The sequence below is a fragment of the Vigna angularis genome, chromosome 8 (assembly GCF_016808095.1).
Source record: "Vigna angularis cultivar LongXiaoDou No.4 chromosome 8, ASM1680809v1, whole genome shotgun sequence".
Classification (NCBI taxonomy): domain Eukaryota; kingdom Viridiplantae; phylum Streptophyta; class Magnoliopsida; order Fabales; family Fabaceae; genus Vigna; species Vigna angularis.
Window position 1 is genome coordinate 34,893,449 of NC_068977.1, and position 18,464 is coordinate 34,911,912.

At 30.4% G+C, this 18,464-nt stretch overlaps 1 protein-coding gene across 1 annotated transcript; it reads left to right on the top strand.

Moving 5' to 3' along the window:
- The first annotated feature begins 1,474 nt into the window (after nucleotides 1-1,474).
- On the top strand, nucleotides 1,475-3,190 carry LOC108344952 (heat stress transcription factor C-1). Its single transcript, XM_017583492.2, has 2 exons — nucleotides 1,475-1,874; nucleotides 2,311-3,190. The coding sequence occupies exons 1-2, from the start codon at nucleotides 1,650-1,652 to the stop codon at nucleotides 3,031-3,033; spliced, it is 948 nt and encodes a 315-aa protein (XP_017438981.1). The 5' UTR covers nucleotides 1,475-1,649; the 3' UTR covers nucleotides 3,034-3,190.
- The last annotated feature ends 15,274 nt before the right edge of the window (nucleotides 3,191-18,464 follow it).

Below are 18,464 nucleotides of genomic sequence, written 5' to 3' on the forward strand. Positions count from 1 at the left end.
AATAATATATAAACGTATTTAACAAAAATTAAATATATTAAAAAGATAAAAGCCAAGAAATTATTATTATCGCATTATTATCATTATTTCATTATTTTTTAACAATTTCATTTATATCTTCTAATATTTATAATTTATTTAAATTTTATACCGTTTAATATATATTGTTATTTTTTTATTTTTAAATATATTTTATAAGAGTTTTACACTAATTTAGAAAACTAAAATTATAATAACTTTAAATATATACTTTTATTTATTAAACAAAAACTATGAAAGGTATATAAACAAATATTATATATATATATATATATATATATATATATATATATATATATATATATATATATATATATATATATATATCATTATACATTAATCAATTAAAAATGGTAAATCTAAGTAAATATTTTCAATTTAAACTAATTTAATAAATGTTAATTAACATACAATGTTTTAGTCCGTTATTAACGTTTAACTAGTCTTTAAACTCTTTTTACTATAATCATCATTAACTTTCAAACAAAACTTTTGTGAATAGAAAGGGAACTGGTATATCACCATTATTTTGAAGTCAACCTTAAGGCAGCATTGTTAATTTTTCTAACTACATCATTTCAAAGTATTTTTGCGCTAATTTGGTTAATTATAGAAAGTGTGAATGCTTCAAAAGTTTTTTTTTTCTCAAAAAAATAAGTTTAATTTCCAAGAACGAATTAAACTTTGTAGACACAAAATTCATTGTCAAACGTAATAATCCGCATTTTTTTTACATTATTTGCTATTTAAATTCATTTTATGTTAAAAATAAAATATTAAACATTAGCGCTGTATTATTTTAAAGGATTGTGCACGAAAGTTGACTTGTGCGTGTTCAACCTATTTGTTTACAGAGATGACACGAATTGTAAACGTGAAAATGTAATTTACCTTATCCTTTTACATGTTCCTAGGAATTTAAGAACTTCTTATATTGTATTTTTTTCAACTTTTTTTTACAATCAGTTTCATGCAGTGATTAATAAAAATAAAAATATTATAACTTTAATATTATTCTTCCAATAATATATTTTCTCAATTTAAAATAAAAACCTAAATTTCATTTTAAGTACTTCCCAAATACACTTCTTCTAATCCAAACACTCCGTAAGCGACAAAGCCAGCCCAAAAGAGTTGCCTCACTCACATCTTTCGACCAAAAACATGCTGTCGTTTACTCGCCCTTGTCCTCACCCGAGGGCGGGGACCACCGCCAACCGCCACAGCATTGCGTTCCAGAACCCCACGCGCCATCAGGGAGCGTGGTCCCTGTAGGAAAATATCTCCATCAGAAGCGTGACGTGTACCAAGCAAAGGTCCCACCACGATCGCGGAGCAAAATCGTAAGCCCTCTGGATGATCGCCACGTGGCCCTCTGTATTTCTGTGCACTCGTCCCCTTTATATACGCGGTGCTCCCTCATCCAAAGAAAAGACCTCATCCCCACACCTCTCTCACACTTTCTCTCTCTTTCACTCACTCTCACTCTCTGTCACGGACAGAGAAAAACTCAGACACCCACGTTCACACTTCCAACACACCATCCCTCCTTGTTTCTTCTTCATCTTCTTCTTCTTGTTCTGTTCCTTATTCTTTTTTTCCTTCGTGGAATGATGGAACACAACATCATCAGCAACACCAACAACGTGATCGCACCGTTTGTCATAAAAACCTACAACATGGTTAACGATCCCGCCACCGATAATCTCATCACGTGGGGCCCAGCCAACAACAGTTTCATCGTCCTCGACCCTCTCGACTTCTCTCACTCACTCCTCCCTGCTTTCTTCAAGCACAACAACTTCTCCAGCTTCGTTCGCCAACTCAACACCTACGTTAGTATCACTCACCTCACTTTCTATCTCAATCTAATTAAATTCTTACCTCCTTTTTTTTCTCTGTTCTTTGCTTATCACACCACTTCCATCTCCATCATTTATGCTTGCCTACAATGTCAACTTTTCACAAAAACACACAGTTACTCAAATTTCAATTTTGATTTGCCATTGTACAAATTTTGGAGCTATTTCTAAAGTATTAATTTTAGAACAAATCAGTATTTAAGTTTTGAATATACAGCTTAGGTTTTAATAATCGAATTTATATGAGTTAAGGACAGTATTAATTATCCATGTTAACAAAGTTAGATTAGATGAGTTTTGTCCATTTTCGATGGAACTCCATTTCATAAAGTTAGATTTTTCTTTCTGGGCAGCTCTTATGTTTTCTAAATTCGGGTAATTTTAATATGTTTTATTTTATGTTTGGTAGGGTTTCAGAAAGGTGGATCCGGATCGGTGGGAATTCGCGAACGAGTGGTTCCTGCGCGGGCAGAAGCATTTGTTGAGGAACATCGTGCGGCGGAAGCATGGCGGAGGTAGGAGCAGTAATTTGCATTTGCATACCCTGAAGCTGGAAGAGTTGGACGACGGGGTCATGGTGATGGAGATAGCGAAGCTGAAGGAGGAGCAGAAGGCGTTGGAGGAAGAGCTTCAAGGAATGAACAAGAGGTTAGAGACAACGGAAAAACGACCGCAGCAAATGATGGCGTTTCTGTCAAAGGTTGTCGAGGACCCGCAGGTTCTCTCTCGGATTCTCCGAGAAAGAGAAAGAAAACACCTCAGCGAGAAAAAGCGACGCCAAATTCCTCCGCCTTCGACGGCGGTGACCTCCTCCTCCTCCTCATCCGGCATCAAGACGGAGTTCGAAGAGGACGAGGGTAACAACATCATGTCTTCATCGCCGGAGACAGGTTTGGAAATCGATAATAATAATAATATTTTATATTCGTCGGCGACGGCGGGGTATTGGGGGGAACAGGGATGTTATGGGTATAATTGCGGCGGAGTAACGACGCCGTTAACGGTGGTGACACCGGCGGCGCCGGCGATGGGAGGAGGGTATTTGGGGCGTGGGAGTTATTTTGGGGAAATGGCGGCGGAGGGGAGTGCTCTGCCGCCTTATCCGTTTTCGTTGTTGGAAGGTGGGTTTTAGATTTAGTTTTTTTAGATTATGACCTGAATGAATTATCACTGCCACAAGATTTTATCTTGGATTCTGTCTTTTGTTTTGAAAGTTCTATCCTTCTGCGTCGATTCTGTGTAAAGAAAAGGGAAAAAGAAAAAGGAGAAAAAGATTTATTTTTGTTAGATATTTATTCTTGTCTTCAATTTTGTTTTTAATCTCTTCATAAATTTCGTTTGGCGTGGACCATTTAATACGTAGTTACTTATGTTACCTCGGTCCCTGCAAAATCTAATTCAAATATTCAGATATTGAAAAGAAAAATATTAAAATTGAGTTTTACAAATGAAAATAATATAATAAAAACGAATATTTCATTTTAAGATGGAAAACAAAGGAATAACATAGCAGTAAGAATCTCCCTGCTTATCCAATTCAAACCGGTCTCGTAGATAATTCATAACTTTTTAGAAGGTCAAATTTCATTCCAACTAGTTATTGAATTTGAAAAAAGGACCACTTGAAATATTAATTAACCATGACGATATATGTTTGTTGTTTTGTTTAATTTGTGAGAAAGTTTTGTAGTTATTAATAGAATTTATTTTTAATTGTTGAATTTGAACACGATATATTAATTTTTTTACTTTTGTATATGATTTATTTGCTTATATGTTATTACTTCTGATATTTTGAATCAAATTTTTATCTTCATTGTACAAATTTAAATGTATCATCATATGTTTTGATAATATTTCCTTATATATATAATAATTATATTTTCAAAAACAAAATAACATTTTATTGAAAGTGATTCACTCCGTTATTAATTATTGATAAAATTAATAAATATTTTATATTAATAACTAATTTGGAAAAAAATTGTATAGTTACTGTCACATTTCATATTAATTCAATGACTTTTCAAAACAAGAGTGATCTTATAAACCGACTTAAGCATGAGTGTTGGACATGTAAGCTAATTAAGTCTTTAAATAGAGAAACTTAAATTTACAATTATCCTATTTAACCAGATTATGTTTCTTTCATGTGTTGAAACACAAGAAAAGGACAAAAAATTTATGGGTGTTGTGCTTTTTCTATTGAAATTTATTTAGGTAGTTTTATTAAATTGTAGTTTAAAAGACAAAAGAAAGTGAGTGAGAGGAAGTATTAGAACCACATAAAATTGAATCTGAATAATAAAAAATTAAAAATATTGAGTTCAAAACAATTTGAATACCTTTTAAGTTGAAAAACTTGTTCAAATGTTTTCCGAAAAAATAATAACGTCATGTTTTCAATTTTTAAATGTAGAAAATATTTTTAAGAAACAACCATCAAGCACATGCACTTTGAATACTCTTTTTTCGTCACACATGTAAGAAAAATATGCAGCGTTCGAGTTGCGTGCTTAAAAACATTTGCCGTCAAATTAAAAATACGAAATTACAAGCAAGAAGAAATGAAAAGCAATACTACATTTAGGTTATGTTTATTTGTATAAAAAACAAATTGTGTTCACAATAACGTAAATCTATGCTTATTTATATACTTGTATATAAAAGAGTATACATCTTTTATTTCTTCTTTTAATATAATTATTAACTAATTTAAAAATATATATAATTATTTTGTGAACTGTAGGGAGGGACGACACACATACATCTCCACAATAGTAAAATATTGTCTACATTGAATCAAACCCTCACGGATTTGCTTTTGATATCATTCCAAAAAAACTTTTATCAAGGGATAAATCTTATTTGTTTATAAACTCGTGTTCATCTCTTGTTTTATCCAATGTGAGACTTTGATTGAATCCTAACATGAACTTAGTTAAAATTCTTCCTTGTTCAAGCTCCAAATCATTTGGGTGTACCTGTCAAAGATATTCTAATGCTCAAGTCAGTAATTAATTTGATCGGAGATTATAATAAATTTTTTAATTTACAATAAATCAATCACTTACCTTCTTATATTTGACCTCTAATTATAGGTTTTGAGATGAGCTTGTTATTAGTGGAATCCAAATTACGATCCATTTCTCACTAAGTGATTCTTACTAGTAAATCTTGATTATGAGCGATGTTTAGAGGTTTTTATTGTTGGGACTGTATGGCCTCTCGGTCTCCCATCTCCATGACCATGCAGTCAGTTAATAAACAACGTTCAATAACAATCTTAATTGGATGGCACCTAATGGTGCCTCTGAACCAACCGTCTCTTCACGTGGTCTTATCCAATCGGCTACTCTATATACTCGTATGACCATGCAGTTCAAACTGACTTCTTAAAAATAATTATTTTCAAATATTTTATATAAAACTTTCACAAATTTTTATATTATAATTGTAGTTTTTAAGTTAACATTCTATTATTTATTAATTTGCATATATTATTAACTTATAATATACAAATATTAAAAAAATTGAACACATTAGTTAATAATAATTAGCATTTGAAATATTAATTATAAAATAATAAAACAAGGTATGTATTGAATAATATGAGAAGCTCATTACTAATGTGGTATTATGATCTCTAAATATATATTTTATAAAAATAAACTAACAAAATTGTATGGCGATCAAATACAATAAACTTTGGAGAACCTTTTAATTTTGAAAAAGTTGTTAATAAAAAAGCTTTTCGGTCACTATTTTATTATTGTATTTAACTTTCAATGTAATACAACATTCATTATCCTTTTTTTTTTCTCATTCAAATATTTTGTCTTCTATTCTTATTTCATCATTTTCCTTTTGCTTTATTAATAAAATTTTCGATTGAAAAAATTATACTATCATAATAAATTTTATGTATTATACTTGTATTTAATATATTCATAGTATAATTAGAATGACTCAACGTATATTAACATTTTTTTGTTGTTTTTATTAAACCCAGACAACATTAATGATTGTTAATTAAATGCCGCATCGTTAATGAATAATTTTATTCTGTAATTTTCCATTAAGTGAGTTTCCCTGTATTCAATTCAATCTCATTAAATTCAAAGTGACTTAAAATATAAAGTTTAAATTATACAAAATAAAAAGATAACAATCTAATTGAAAATATTTTTAACTTTTAAAAGTAAAAAATAAAAATCTAAAAGGAAAATATAATGTAGTTTGTAATAAAATATTTTAATACATAGGCGACCTATATGCAAACTTGTATTGTCAACTTTATAAATGTTGATGGACTTGTGCGTGTAGAAGTCCAGTTTAAAATCAATTTTAAAGTTATTTGCTCAGTGAAAAATAAATACATATTAAAACGTATTATCAAGTTAAATTTTAAATAATTATATTGTTAGCAATTTTGATTATATATATATATATATATATATATATATATATATATATATATATAATTATTAAATATATTAGGATAATTGTATTTAATTAGCTAATTATAAAATGATATAATTAACTAAATGTGAATAGATACATATATGTCATTAAAGAATAATTATAAAGAGATCCTAAACAATATTGTCATTTGTTGAGGGGTCAAACTGAAATATTGAAAATTTAAGAATAATGACATATCAAGGTTATATAAAGAAGTTACAGTGCTATATGAGAACATCTTCATTTCATTCATATTTTTTTCTTCTCATCCTATAAGAGTGAAAATCAAAAGCAACCTAAAGTGCTTTAGAGAAGGAAGATCATAAACCAAAGTTGATTCATTAATTGTTCCGAATGGCAAATCTTTCAGGTACCTTGTCTGTTCTAGAAAGAATTGGGAATTGTTTTACTTTTGTAAGGGTTTATTGCTATTTAGTTATTGATATATGTTTTATTACTTTACCAATTTGTATTAGATCATATTAGTTTATGATTAATTGGTATGAACTCTAATATGAATCTCCCACTTTTCTGAAAAATTATGTGAAATTTAAGGGTTTTAATTAATTATGACTACATCTCAAATTTTGTTTTATTCATTGAATTAATGAATGATTTTGAATGGTTTTTTTGATTAAAAACAAGAGAAAACCCCAATCTAAAACTTTAATTGTGGAACCCTAATGTTTTTTTAAATCCTAAAGTGGAAATTAAAATAAAAAACCCTAAATGGGTAAAACATCCCAATTTGTTTTCCTTTTTGTTTGCATAATGAGTTTTGTTTTTTGAGTCGCTCTCTCTTGCAATTAGATTTAAGATTTTTTATTTTTTCTTTTAGTTGATTCTTCTCCAATATCGTCTTTAGTGAGTTTTCTGAGTTTTCTCTAATTCTCACACCTCCAAAAGCAAAATCAGCAAAACTCCCAAAGAGAAACGAGATTGAGAAAAAATCAATTGAAAAAAAAAACCCTAAATCTGATTGTGGGAGAGAAGCTCGAGAAACAAAACTTAGATTATACAGACAAAAAGACCAAACTGAGATGTGAGGAAAACAGATTGGGGATTTTTCCTTAATTTAATTTCTGATTCAAATTTCCACTTTAAGATTCTTAAAAAATAATATTAGGGTTTCAGATTAAGGTTTTTTTATTTTTAATAAAAAATTCATTCAAAAAAAATTCATTAATTCATTCAACAGAACACGGTTTAAGATGTAACCCATAATTATTTAAAATCTCAAATTTCATAAACAGAATTTTTCATAAATTTTAAGTTGAAATTGATGTTAAATTTTTTATGTAAGTTTATTTAAGGTAATATTGAATCATCCCAGAAAATTATTCTTGAGGGATTTATCACATATTAAAATTATATGTTAGAAATAATATCAACTATTTTAGGAGTTTGGTTCATATTTCATCATAATACATGAATCTTAAACTGTAGCAATTGTGGGACTTTCTAGAATCATAAGGTATTGAATCTAAAAATTGACATTCAGTTTTTAAAAGTATATAATAAAATGTTTGAAATTATTCATGAATAACACAAAAGGGTTACAACAGGCCAGAAAATAATTGTCTTAAAAGATATTCATTTATGGTTTTTTCATTACGATAAAAAAATTATCTACATTGTTTAAACTGCAACACATCTTCTTCTTTTTTCTTTTTTTTATCTCAAAAGAAAAATATTAATTTCAAAACTCTTAAAAGTTACAATGTACTTAAAAGGTATAAAAGTAAATAATGAATTAAACAGTTTCTCATAAATGAACCATTTATGGATATCCCAAAAGATTAAGGTCATAAATGAAGAAAGTGAAACAATGAATTATTTGTTATTTTTAGAAAGGAATGTGACAGCTTTTGTTTTGCAGAACCAAACTGCAGGTTCTACTTCTGACTTATTCTCTATTCTTTGGCTTTTGAAGGAAGGACACAAAAACATGATTTTCTAAATTACTTTAAATATTTACTGAATATTTAAGAATAGCAAGATAACATTTAAAAATTAATGGTAAAATTACGTTGTTGTAAATGTAAAACTTTAAATAAAATATAGTTTGGTACTTAAAAGAGAATTGTCATATATGTGCGGTCAGACTAATCATTACATAAAAGAGAATTATCAATACTAACCTCTTATCTGAAGAACAACACATTCTCGATTAGGATTCACCCAATACAGAAACAATTCAAGTGGAAGTACATCCCTAAATAATAACATAAATTTAAATTAAAATGTTGGAAATCTCACGTTCACTAAAAATAAGACCAATTTATAATATATAAGTGAGGTGTACACTTCACATTATAAGCATGTGAGGTTGAATTAGGCTTAAAGTCCACTTCAAATATGGTATCAGAGCCCGTTGGCGACCGGTATCGGACCACCCATTAATTTCTACTGTCATGCATGAGATGTCTATACCTCGGCGTGAAGGAGTTGTGTTGGAAGTCCCACATCGACTAAAGATAAGACCAAATTTATAATATATAAGTGAGGTGCAAACCTCATCTTACAAACCAGTTTTATGGAGTTGAATTACGCTTAAAGTCCACTTCTAATATAAAGTATAAAATAAATTTATCATGATTCGGTACTTTAAGGTCTACATCCATCAATAGTTAACAAAGGTAATATATTCAATACGCAATTTTTCTAACAATATGTATAAACTTTCTTACAATTTTTTTTTAGACAAAATTACAAACTCATGCAATTTTTAAAAACAAATCTGCAAACTCTTCTCATACAAATTTTGTGGGAATAAAATTATAAATCCCTGTTATGCGATTTTTTTTTTCCATAAGTATGCAAATCCTTCGTATATTTTTCTTTTAAAATATTATAAAATTTTCAATGATACACAACAGTCCAGATTCTTATGCATTTAAGAGACCTATTAAACTTTGGTTAGAACTCTAAAAATAATTCTTTGCTTTGTTAAAAAAATTTATATTACTCTCTGTCGAAGTTGGATGAACACTTACTAAAATAAAGCAAATTGTTTACATTAAATTTGATTAGTGTGTAAATGAACATGTTGTATAGTATGATTGTTCGGCCAGTTCAAAAATCGAACGGTTCACCAACCTATAATCCTATTTGAAAAATCGAACGGTCAGATTAAAAACAAAGTTAACATTAACGATATTTATATTAATTCTAAACTAAACCATTATCATTTGGACTGTAATTAAGTCAACACTAATAAGAAATCAATTTCAAAATCTATAAATACAAGTTTATGGTATTCAAGTTGTTGATTACATTGATTGCACATTTATAACTAACATTGTCGGACATTCATTGACTTTACAGTAGTGCAACAAAGCGATATGACAGTGGTCATTTTTGAGTTATGAGAGCGGTTCCAAAATTGAGGTATATTCAGGCGAGGTAAAAAAGTCAGACTTTTTGTCTCGGTTGAAAAATCGAAGCAAAAAATGTTTTGATTTTGTCCCGATACAAAAAATCTGGAGCAGTAAACAAAAAAAATGAGTCTTTTATCTCGGTTGGATCCAGAACCAAAATAATAGACCATTTTCTGTCTCGGTTGAATCTAGAACCGGGAAATAAACTATTTTCTTCTTTGATTGGATTCATAACCGAAACAATAGACAATTTTCTGTCTCGATTTTTATCACAACAGCAGTCAAAAAGTCTAACTTTTTTTTTAAATAATAGTTCTGTTTCCTTTTTCTTCTTCGTATTTTCAATTATTGTTTCCAAAGATGTACGTCAATCACTTCTCAATTCTTTCATTTCCTTCCAACCATTTCAATTATGAAATCTCATTCAACGTCATTTTGTTCCAACTCTAATGCGTCATCATCACAACAATTCATATATTTCTTATACTATCCTATAAAATAAGTAAATTCTAATTTCTTTTATAACAAAAATACTCATGCTTAATTAAAAGATAAAAGTTTAAGACACAATTTCTAATAAAATTTTAATATTAAATTGTAAAGTGTATATTTTAAAACTATTTTTGTTATCTCTCGCTAAATTATATAAAATTAAGATTCCATCCAATTCAAGTTAGTTTTAAAACTGATTAAATATACAGCTCTAAAACCGATAAATTACATAATTCAATTATTTTGTCTTTAATTTTTTGTTTAAATATAATTTAATACGAGTGCCATGAGTGGAAACTCCAAAAAAAGTTGGCAGTTGTATGAGTATATATAGTTGTGATAAAGATGCCTTTCATTTCTGACGCCACGTGATTGTGTTCGACGTTTTCTGTCTCTTCATTGTCATTTCACTTATATATTTTTGGTTTAATGTCTTTAATAAGTTCCTATTTTCGTCCAGAATTTGAAATAGGTTTATGTTATTTTTGAAGTTTTAATTAAATCTTTATTTTTGTTAATTTGATACAAATAAATCATTTTCGTCAATTTCATAAAACGGTGTTAATGAGTGTGTGACGTGGCCTGTGTGAATGCAATTTTTTAAAATTCAGAATTAAAGAATGAAGTAAATATAATATAATTTATGCTGAAATTAATTAAAGAGAGGGCAAATATGGAAAATGGTAATGTTGTTTTTGCTGAAACATGCATCATCTCTGCAAGTGGGAAATCAAAATCAAATTGGGGGATTTTTCTATTCTAGGGCTCGTGTCGTCTCAGAGTTGGGAAAGAGTGGATGCGCGAGTGGGATAGGAATCAGAAAGACGTTGTTGTTCAAGTGGATGCGCGAGTGTTGGTGGGTGAATTACCGGTGCATGTGCGTGTGGAAAAGGTTGAAGCACGAGGTGAGCTGTGGGACCTTGTGTCGTTGGAAGCGCGATGCTGAAGCAGGTGTTGAGTGGAGTGGAGGTTAATCTGAACGAAGGTAAGTTTTTGTGGTTTATGTCTTGCTTTTTATAGTTGGGAAAGTATAATATTCGATTGTGGTCCCCTATGGTTTGGTCCGCGTTCTTGATTGCGTTTTGGTGGTCCCTCATGTATGTTTAAAGTTATATGAGTCTTTGTGAGTGCGTTTTGTTATTGTTTTAATATATTATTTTTTGTCGTCATATTGTGTTGTGCGTGTAGATATATTGATACTGTGTTGTGCGTATAATGGGCGACGTTTTTGACTGTGTTTTCCACCATAGGGGGAAGTTCATTACTGATGGTACCTTGAAGTATGAAGGAGAGACAACAACTTTGTCCTTTGACCCTGATGTCTGGAGTTATTTTGTGGTTGTTAGTGTAGTGAAAAGTTTTGGATATGATAACTTTAAAGAATTATGGTATTGTGTAGGAGGGGGTTCAGTGTTGGAAAATAGGTTGGAAGAATTGAGGGATGACACTGGTGCCATGCATATGGCTAACTTAGGTAGGTTTAATGGTGAGGTTCATTTATACGTTATACATGTTGTTTCGGAGCCTTAAGTGATAAATATGGTTGAATATGTTACTAATGATCAAGGACAAGTTCATGATGATGGTGAAGTACAAGAAGACCGTGAAGAAGATGGTGACAATGTTCATGTAGATGATGAAGTTGATGGTGAAGTTGATGGTGACTTAGAAGAGGTGCAACAGGGTGAAGAACATGGTGATGCTGTTGAAGTAGAGGTTGAAGGTCATGGTGACGTAGAAGATTTCCATGAGGTTGAAGAAGATGTTAATTGTGTTGAAGGAGTTGTGGAGGACCAAGTTCATGTTTGTAGTTGGAGTACATCTACTGATGAATGTAATGAACATGAAAATAATGAGTGCTTAGAGGGACTTGTGGATGTGAGTGTTCAATGTGATGTAGATGGTGATATAGATGTTAATGTGGAAGTGGAAGTAGAAGTAGAAAGTCTTAAAGAGAGTGATGATGTGAGTGTTGAAAGTGATGATCATGATGAGAGAGGTTTGTCAAATGAGGAGTGGAAATTTGAGGAATTACTTACTGCAACAGATACTGATGATGAGGTTAATGACATTGAAGGTTATGGGAGGTTTAGTACTTTTTGTATGCCAAAAAGTATGGTGGACTTTACATGGGAAGTAGGGACTTCACATTGATGGGTCCTTTAAAGAACAATATAAGAGGATATATGATTATGCACATGAGTTGTTGGGAAGAAATCCTGGATCTACAGTTAAAGTGGTTGTTGAGAATAATGATGATAAGTTAATTTTCAAGAGATTTTACTGTTGTTTGAAGGCATGCAAAGACAGTTTTCTTTGTTGTAGGCCAATAATTGGACTAGATGGGGCCTTTTTGAAAGGGAAGTATGGTGGTGAGTTGTTAACGGCTGTTGGGAGAGATGGAAATGATCAAATGTTGCCCATTGTATATGCGGTGGTAGAAGGGGAAAACAAAGATTCATGGTCGTGGTTTTTGAATCTTTTGATTGATGATCTTGGTGGTCAAGAAGTATGTTCATCAATAAATTTTGTGTCAGACCAACAAAAGGTAACAGTCATATTTAATTTGGTTCTTTCTTACATTAATTCATTACTTATATATCATATTTAATCATATTTAATGTTGCCCACAGGTCTACTACCAGCAATACAAGAGCTACTCCCTGGTGTTGATCAGAGGTTCTGTGTCAGACACTTATATTCAAACTTTAGGAAGAAATTTCCTGGTAAAAATCTAAAATAACTGATGTGGAGGGCAGCTACTGCCACTCATCCACAAAATTGGAAGAGGGAAATGAGAAACATTAAAGATGTCAATGAAGACGCATTCAAGCATTTGATGGCCATCCCTCCAAGGTTTATTTTTGAACTTTTTTATTACAACTATAACTCACTGCTGCATATATAGGCACTATAATTGTCTATATTTTATGGTGTAGATACTAGTCAAGGTCCAGATTCAGTCCAAGACGAAAATGTGACACATTGGTGAACAATATGAGTGAGGGATTTAACAGTGTATTGGTTCATACCCGGACTAAACCAATCGTAAGAATGCTGGAAGAAATCAGGGTGTACATCATGCAAAGATGGGCAACAAACAGGACTAAGATACAGTCCTTTGCAGGAGCATTTTGTCCAAAAATCCAGAACAGATTTGAAAAGGAATCCCAATCAACCAAGAACTGGATTCCTAGGTAAACTTTCTTCTCTATTTCTGAATTGTATTCTACTTTTTTAAGTTGTATGTAAACTTTGTTCATCTTTCTTAAAATTTGTTCACAGCTGGTCAGGAAATAAATTGTTTGAAGTGAGACACATCTCCCACATTGGAGACAAATATGTTGTAAACATAGACGACTTGTCATGCTCCTGCAAGAGATGGAGCATCACGGGAATCCCATGTTGCCACTCCTTAGCCGCAATGAAGTTTCTGAATATTGATGGAAAACAATTCATTCCAAGTTGCTTTATGAAGTCCACCTATGAAGAAACATATGCATCAATCGTATTCCCCATCAACGGCAACAACATGTGGGATCTACAACCATATCCGGATGTTATGCCTCCTTACAAAAAAGTTATGCCTGGAAGACCTAAAAGGAAAAGAAGAATGAAATAGTGGGAGATCAAAAAAGATGATTCTCGAATGAGCAAGGCTGGTTTGCGCAAGAGATGCGGCCTATGTAGGGAGCTTGAGCATAACAGGAGTCGTTGCCCCAAAGCTACCCAACAACCTACTCCTTCATCACAACCTCTAATTCCATCATCCCAATTATCTGAAGTGTGTAATGACCAAGTAGCTGCACCGTAGAAGCTTTTGGATGTACTGTTTTAATGTACTCTTTTAATGTAATACTACACTTATGCAATACTACACTAAAATGTACTGTTTTAATGTACTGTGTTGGATGTACTAAATCTTGTTTTCCGTGTCCATTTCAATTTTAAGTTCACCTAGTTCATGTTTTCCAGCTTGGTTCAGTATTATTACATATTTCTGAGTTGTTTGCATTGTTGTTTAGCATTTTGATTGAGGCTCTTTGTTTTTGTCTGCATAATGGGCTGTTTGGAGGTGATATTCTGAATTCTGCTATTATTGTTAACTTTCTCCACACATACAACTATATTTTCATCATATAAACCTGTTTAAGTTTGCTGCTGTCAGAGTTTTGTATTGGATTCATGTGCTGAATTTTGAATTACAGTTTTATAAGTTTGCTCAGAGACTGATACAATACAAATCTTATTCTAAGTGTTTTCTCATCAAATATGATGTTTTTTTTCATGAATAATTTACACATTAAAGAGTTCTTTATACACTGAGGTCAAATACTAAGATGATAGAAAAATAGGACGATTGTATCTATGGTTAAAGGGAGATGAAGGAGATACTTAACTCTGTAGTTCTTCATCAATTGGGAAAAACGTAGATGCAAGTCTTTCAAAAATTATTACAAAAATTTTAACATACCAATAATTTTAAAATATACTGATATACACTTATTACAAAAACAACAGAATGTGCATCCAATCTTTGTATACTTTTGATGTTCTTCAGCAATAGAGTTTTTGTTAACTTTTTAGTATTATTTCTCAATTGTGCTTTCAAATGCTTTCAAAATACACTGAAATTTTAAAACATGTTAGAATACTTTTAATATACCAAAGCTCAACAGAAAAACAACACCAGAAAAACAACACCAGAAAAAACAGCACCAGAAAAACAGAACCAGATAAACAGAACCAGAAAAACTGCACCACAAAAACAGTAGAATTTGCAGGACATGCACCAGAAATATTTTAGGATTGAGGAAGTTTCAGAGTGGTAACAAGAGTTTTTTATTTTTGTTTCAGAGTTGATCATGCAGCAAAAATTAAGAGCAGCCTAGAAGCAGATAAGTACTATGCTGCTACTGTTTCTACTCTGAATGATGTTCTTGCCAAGCTTGGCTAATGTGATTAGTTTCTTGCGTTTTCTTGTAATTTAAATATTTGCATTGTTTCCAGCCTGCAAAATATGATTTTCTTCATTTTGAATCACTAAGGTTTCCTCATTGCAACAATTAATTTTCCTCTGTCTTTGAGCTTCCAATAACAGATGAAGTGTAAAATTACAATAAGAAGAAAAAGGTAAATACAACATCATTTCATTCATTTTTGCTAGTACAATACATTGTCAATCCCGTTTTCATCACAAACTAAGTTTAACATCACCTACTGCATCCTATCACAACGAAAATGCACAATACATTATGGATTTGTCATCCATATTGAAATTACAATAATATTAACCACACAAATACAACAAACCGCCCCTATCAACAACTTCATCCATTTTTCCACAACCTTAACAGAATTTTTCAAATCAATCACCATATTCGCTACCCCACCCATTTCTTCTGGCTTTGACAAACACTCATGTTTTCCTTCCCACTTCAGATTCGTATAGCCTCTTTCATTACCATAATCACAGCACCATTTGAAGAAATTGCAACCACCGTTTTCATGCCCGTTCTGTAAAAAAAAATTAAAACCCAATGAATACGATTTTGAAGTAAAACAAACAACAACTCATCCACGTTTCGGTTACCTTATACTTAGGGCACCCCCAAAATTGTTTCCCTATGTTCTTAGCCGTTCCAACTGTTCTGACCACTGTTTTCTCTCCACACAGACAAAGGGGTGACACACCACGAAAAACGACCTTGGGCTCTCCATTCCGCCAGCCATTGGAAGTCGAAGAACAAGTTGAATGTGAATTCTGCATTTGATTCTCCATTGCGCATCCACTCGAACAACAACGTCTTTCCCAACTCTGAGACGACACGAGCCCTAGAATAGAAAAATCCCCCAATTTGATTTTGATTTCCCACTTGCAGAGATGATGCATGTTTCAGCAAAAACAACATTACCATTTTCCATATTTGCCCTCTCTTTAATTAATTTCAGCATAAATTATACTATATTTACTTCATTCTTTAATTCTGAATTTTAAAAAATTGCATTCACACAAGCCACGTCACACACTCATTAATGCCGTTTTATGAAATTGACGGAAAGGATTTATTTGCATCAAATTAACAAAAATAAGAATCTAATTAAGACTTCAAAAATAACAGGGATCTGTTCAAATTCTTGACGAAAATAGGGACCTATTGAGACATTAAACCTTTATTTTTTAAAGACTATTATCTAGGATATAATCATAGGAAAAAAAATATAAAATGTATTTCTTGATTGTAAATAAACTAATTATTATTTATCTAACTAACTAATAAATTAATTTTACTAATATAAGATGATAGAAATAAACACAGACTATACATTTTACTAATTACTAATTTATAATTCAATTCAACAACGAAGTTTAATTGATTCCTTTTCTAATTATTATTTATCTAACTTTTCTATTTATTATTGTCTATTTCTAATTTTATTTTATTGTAAGCGAAATATTTATTCCTTTTCTTAAGTTTACGCTTCCAACATCTCAGCATTATTCCTTATTAACTGGTGTATCGTATGTATGGTTTTCATACCAGTAGACGATTGATGTGAAAAATAATAAAAATTGACGGTTGTAGTTTTAAGTAACATTAAGTATAATATTTAATTAAGTTATATTTATTAATTGATAGACCGTGATTACAATCTTATTAATCATAAGTTCATCTCAACCTCTATAAAGACAGATCAAAGATAAGAAGGTAGGAGATTCTATTTATTGCGAACTTAGAATTTTATTGTGACCTTCAATTTGTTAGATTACTGACTTGAGTGTCAAAATGTCCTTGACTAGTACCCGCTCGTATGGTTTGGAATTCAAACATTGAGAAAGCATAAGAAAGTTAACTAAGAGTGTTTTGTAACATCCTGCACCCGAAAAATAAGATGACTTATTGGAAGATTATATATATATATATATATATATATATATATATATATATATATATATATATATATAAGTTTAACAAAAAAATATTTATTTTTAAAAAAATTTAAAATGATAATTACATAACAATATCAATGTTTTTAACTTTTTAAATTTAACTTTCTAAAACTTAAAGTAACCGAGATAACATTGTAATTATTATTTTTTTCACAAGAAAAAATTTACTTTGATACAATTTTACACTTATTTAACAAATGTTTGTTATTTTTTTACTAAGAAAAACAATATCAAATTAGTGTAGGTGTGTCAATAGTATTGATCTTTTACAAACAAAATCAATGTTTCAATTTTAAGTGGACTAAGATAATATTGTTAAGATTAATTATTATGTCCAAAATATTACCTAATTGGAAATTCACAACATGTTATAATTTTGTTATTATTAAAGAATACAAGAGTATTAAAGGTTAGGAAGTGAGTGGATGATGAAAGTCATAGGATTGTAAGAAATATGTCCCACAACATATATGCCCACATTGCCTTTGTCCCCTTTGCCACAAAAAAATTCTCAAGCCTCATGTCTTAACCTACTTTTCTCTTTGGCTACCTTCGTATCTACTTCACTTGAAATCAATATCTCATGCACAACAAATTTTAAACATCTAAACAAATCATACCTCTCTACACTAACCAATACTAAATGTTATTCTCATTCATAGGGAAACACCTAACTTTGCAACACTAACCCCAATACACATAAAATAATAATATTTTTTTAAGAGAATATAATCCCATATACAAAAAGTCAAAATATATTTGTAGGCACACCTAATAGATTGTCAACACAACACTAACGATCAAACATAGATTAAAAATTCAAATGATATCATTAAAAATCAATTATTTTTCATTCAAAATATTGTTTATATGGGAGTTTGTGTTTTATTATAATTTTATTTTATATTTTTTTGTAAATGATGTGAAACTATTGAATGTAATAAAAATAATATATTTTTTTAAAACCTTCTTGCAATTATTATTAGAAAAAAAAATGGGTTGAAATATCCCATTCTAACTGTTTTTTTTTTTAAATTCATCACATTATGATCGAAACATCATTTTCCATTTTTCTTTCCTGAATTCTCCACTTCTCTTAGAATAGTGACAGTTCATTAATCTTTGTCTTGGATCATAAAAATTTATAAATATGAGTAAATATCCATTTTCTAAATAAATATTTAAGTTAACACTTCAAATTCATTTTTTTTTCGTGTTCGAGCTATTATTTTCAGATTAAAACTAATTTAAGCTTAAAATAAATTTATAATTTAG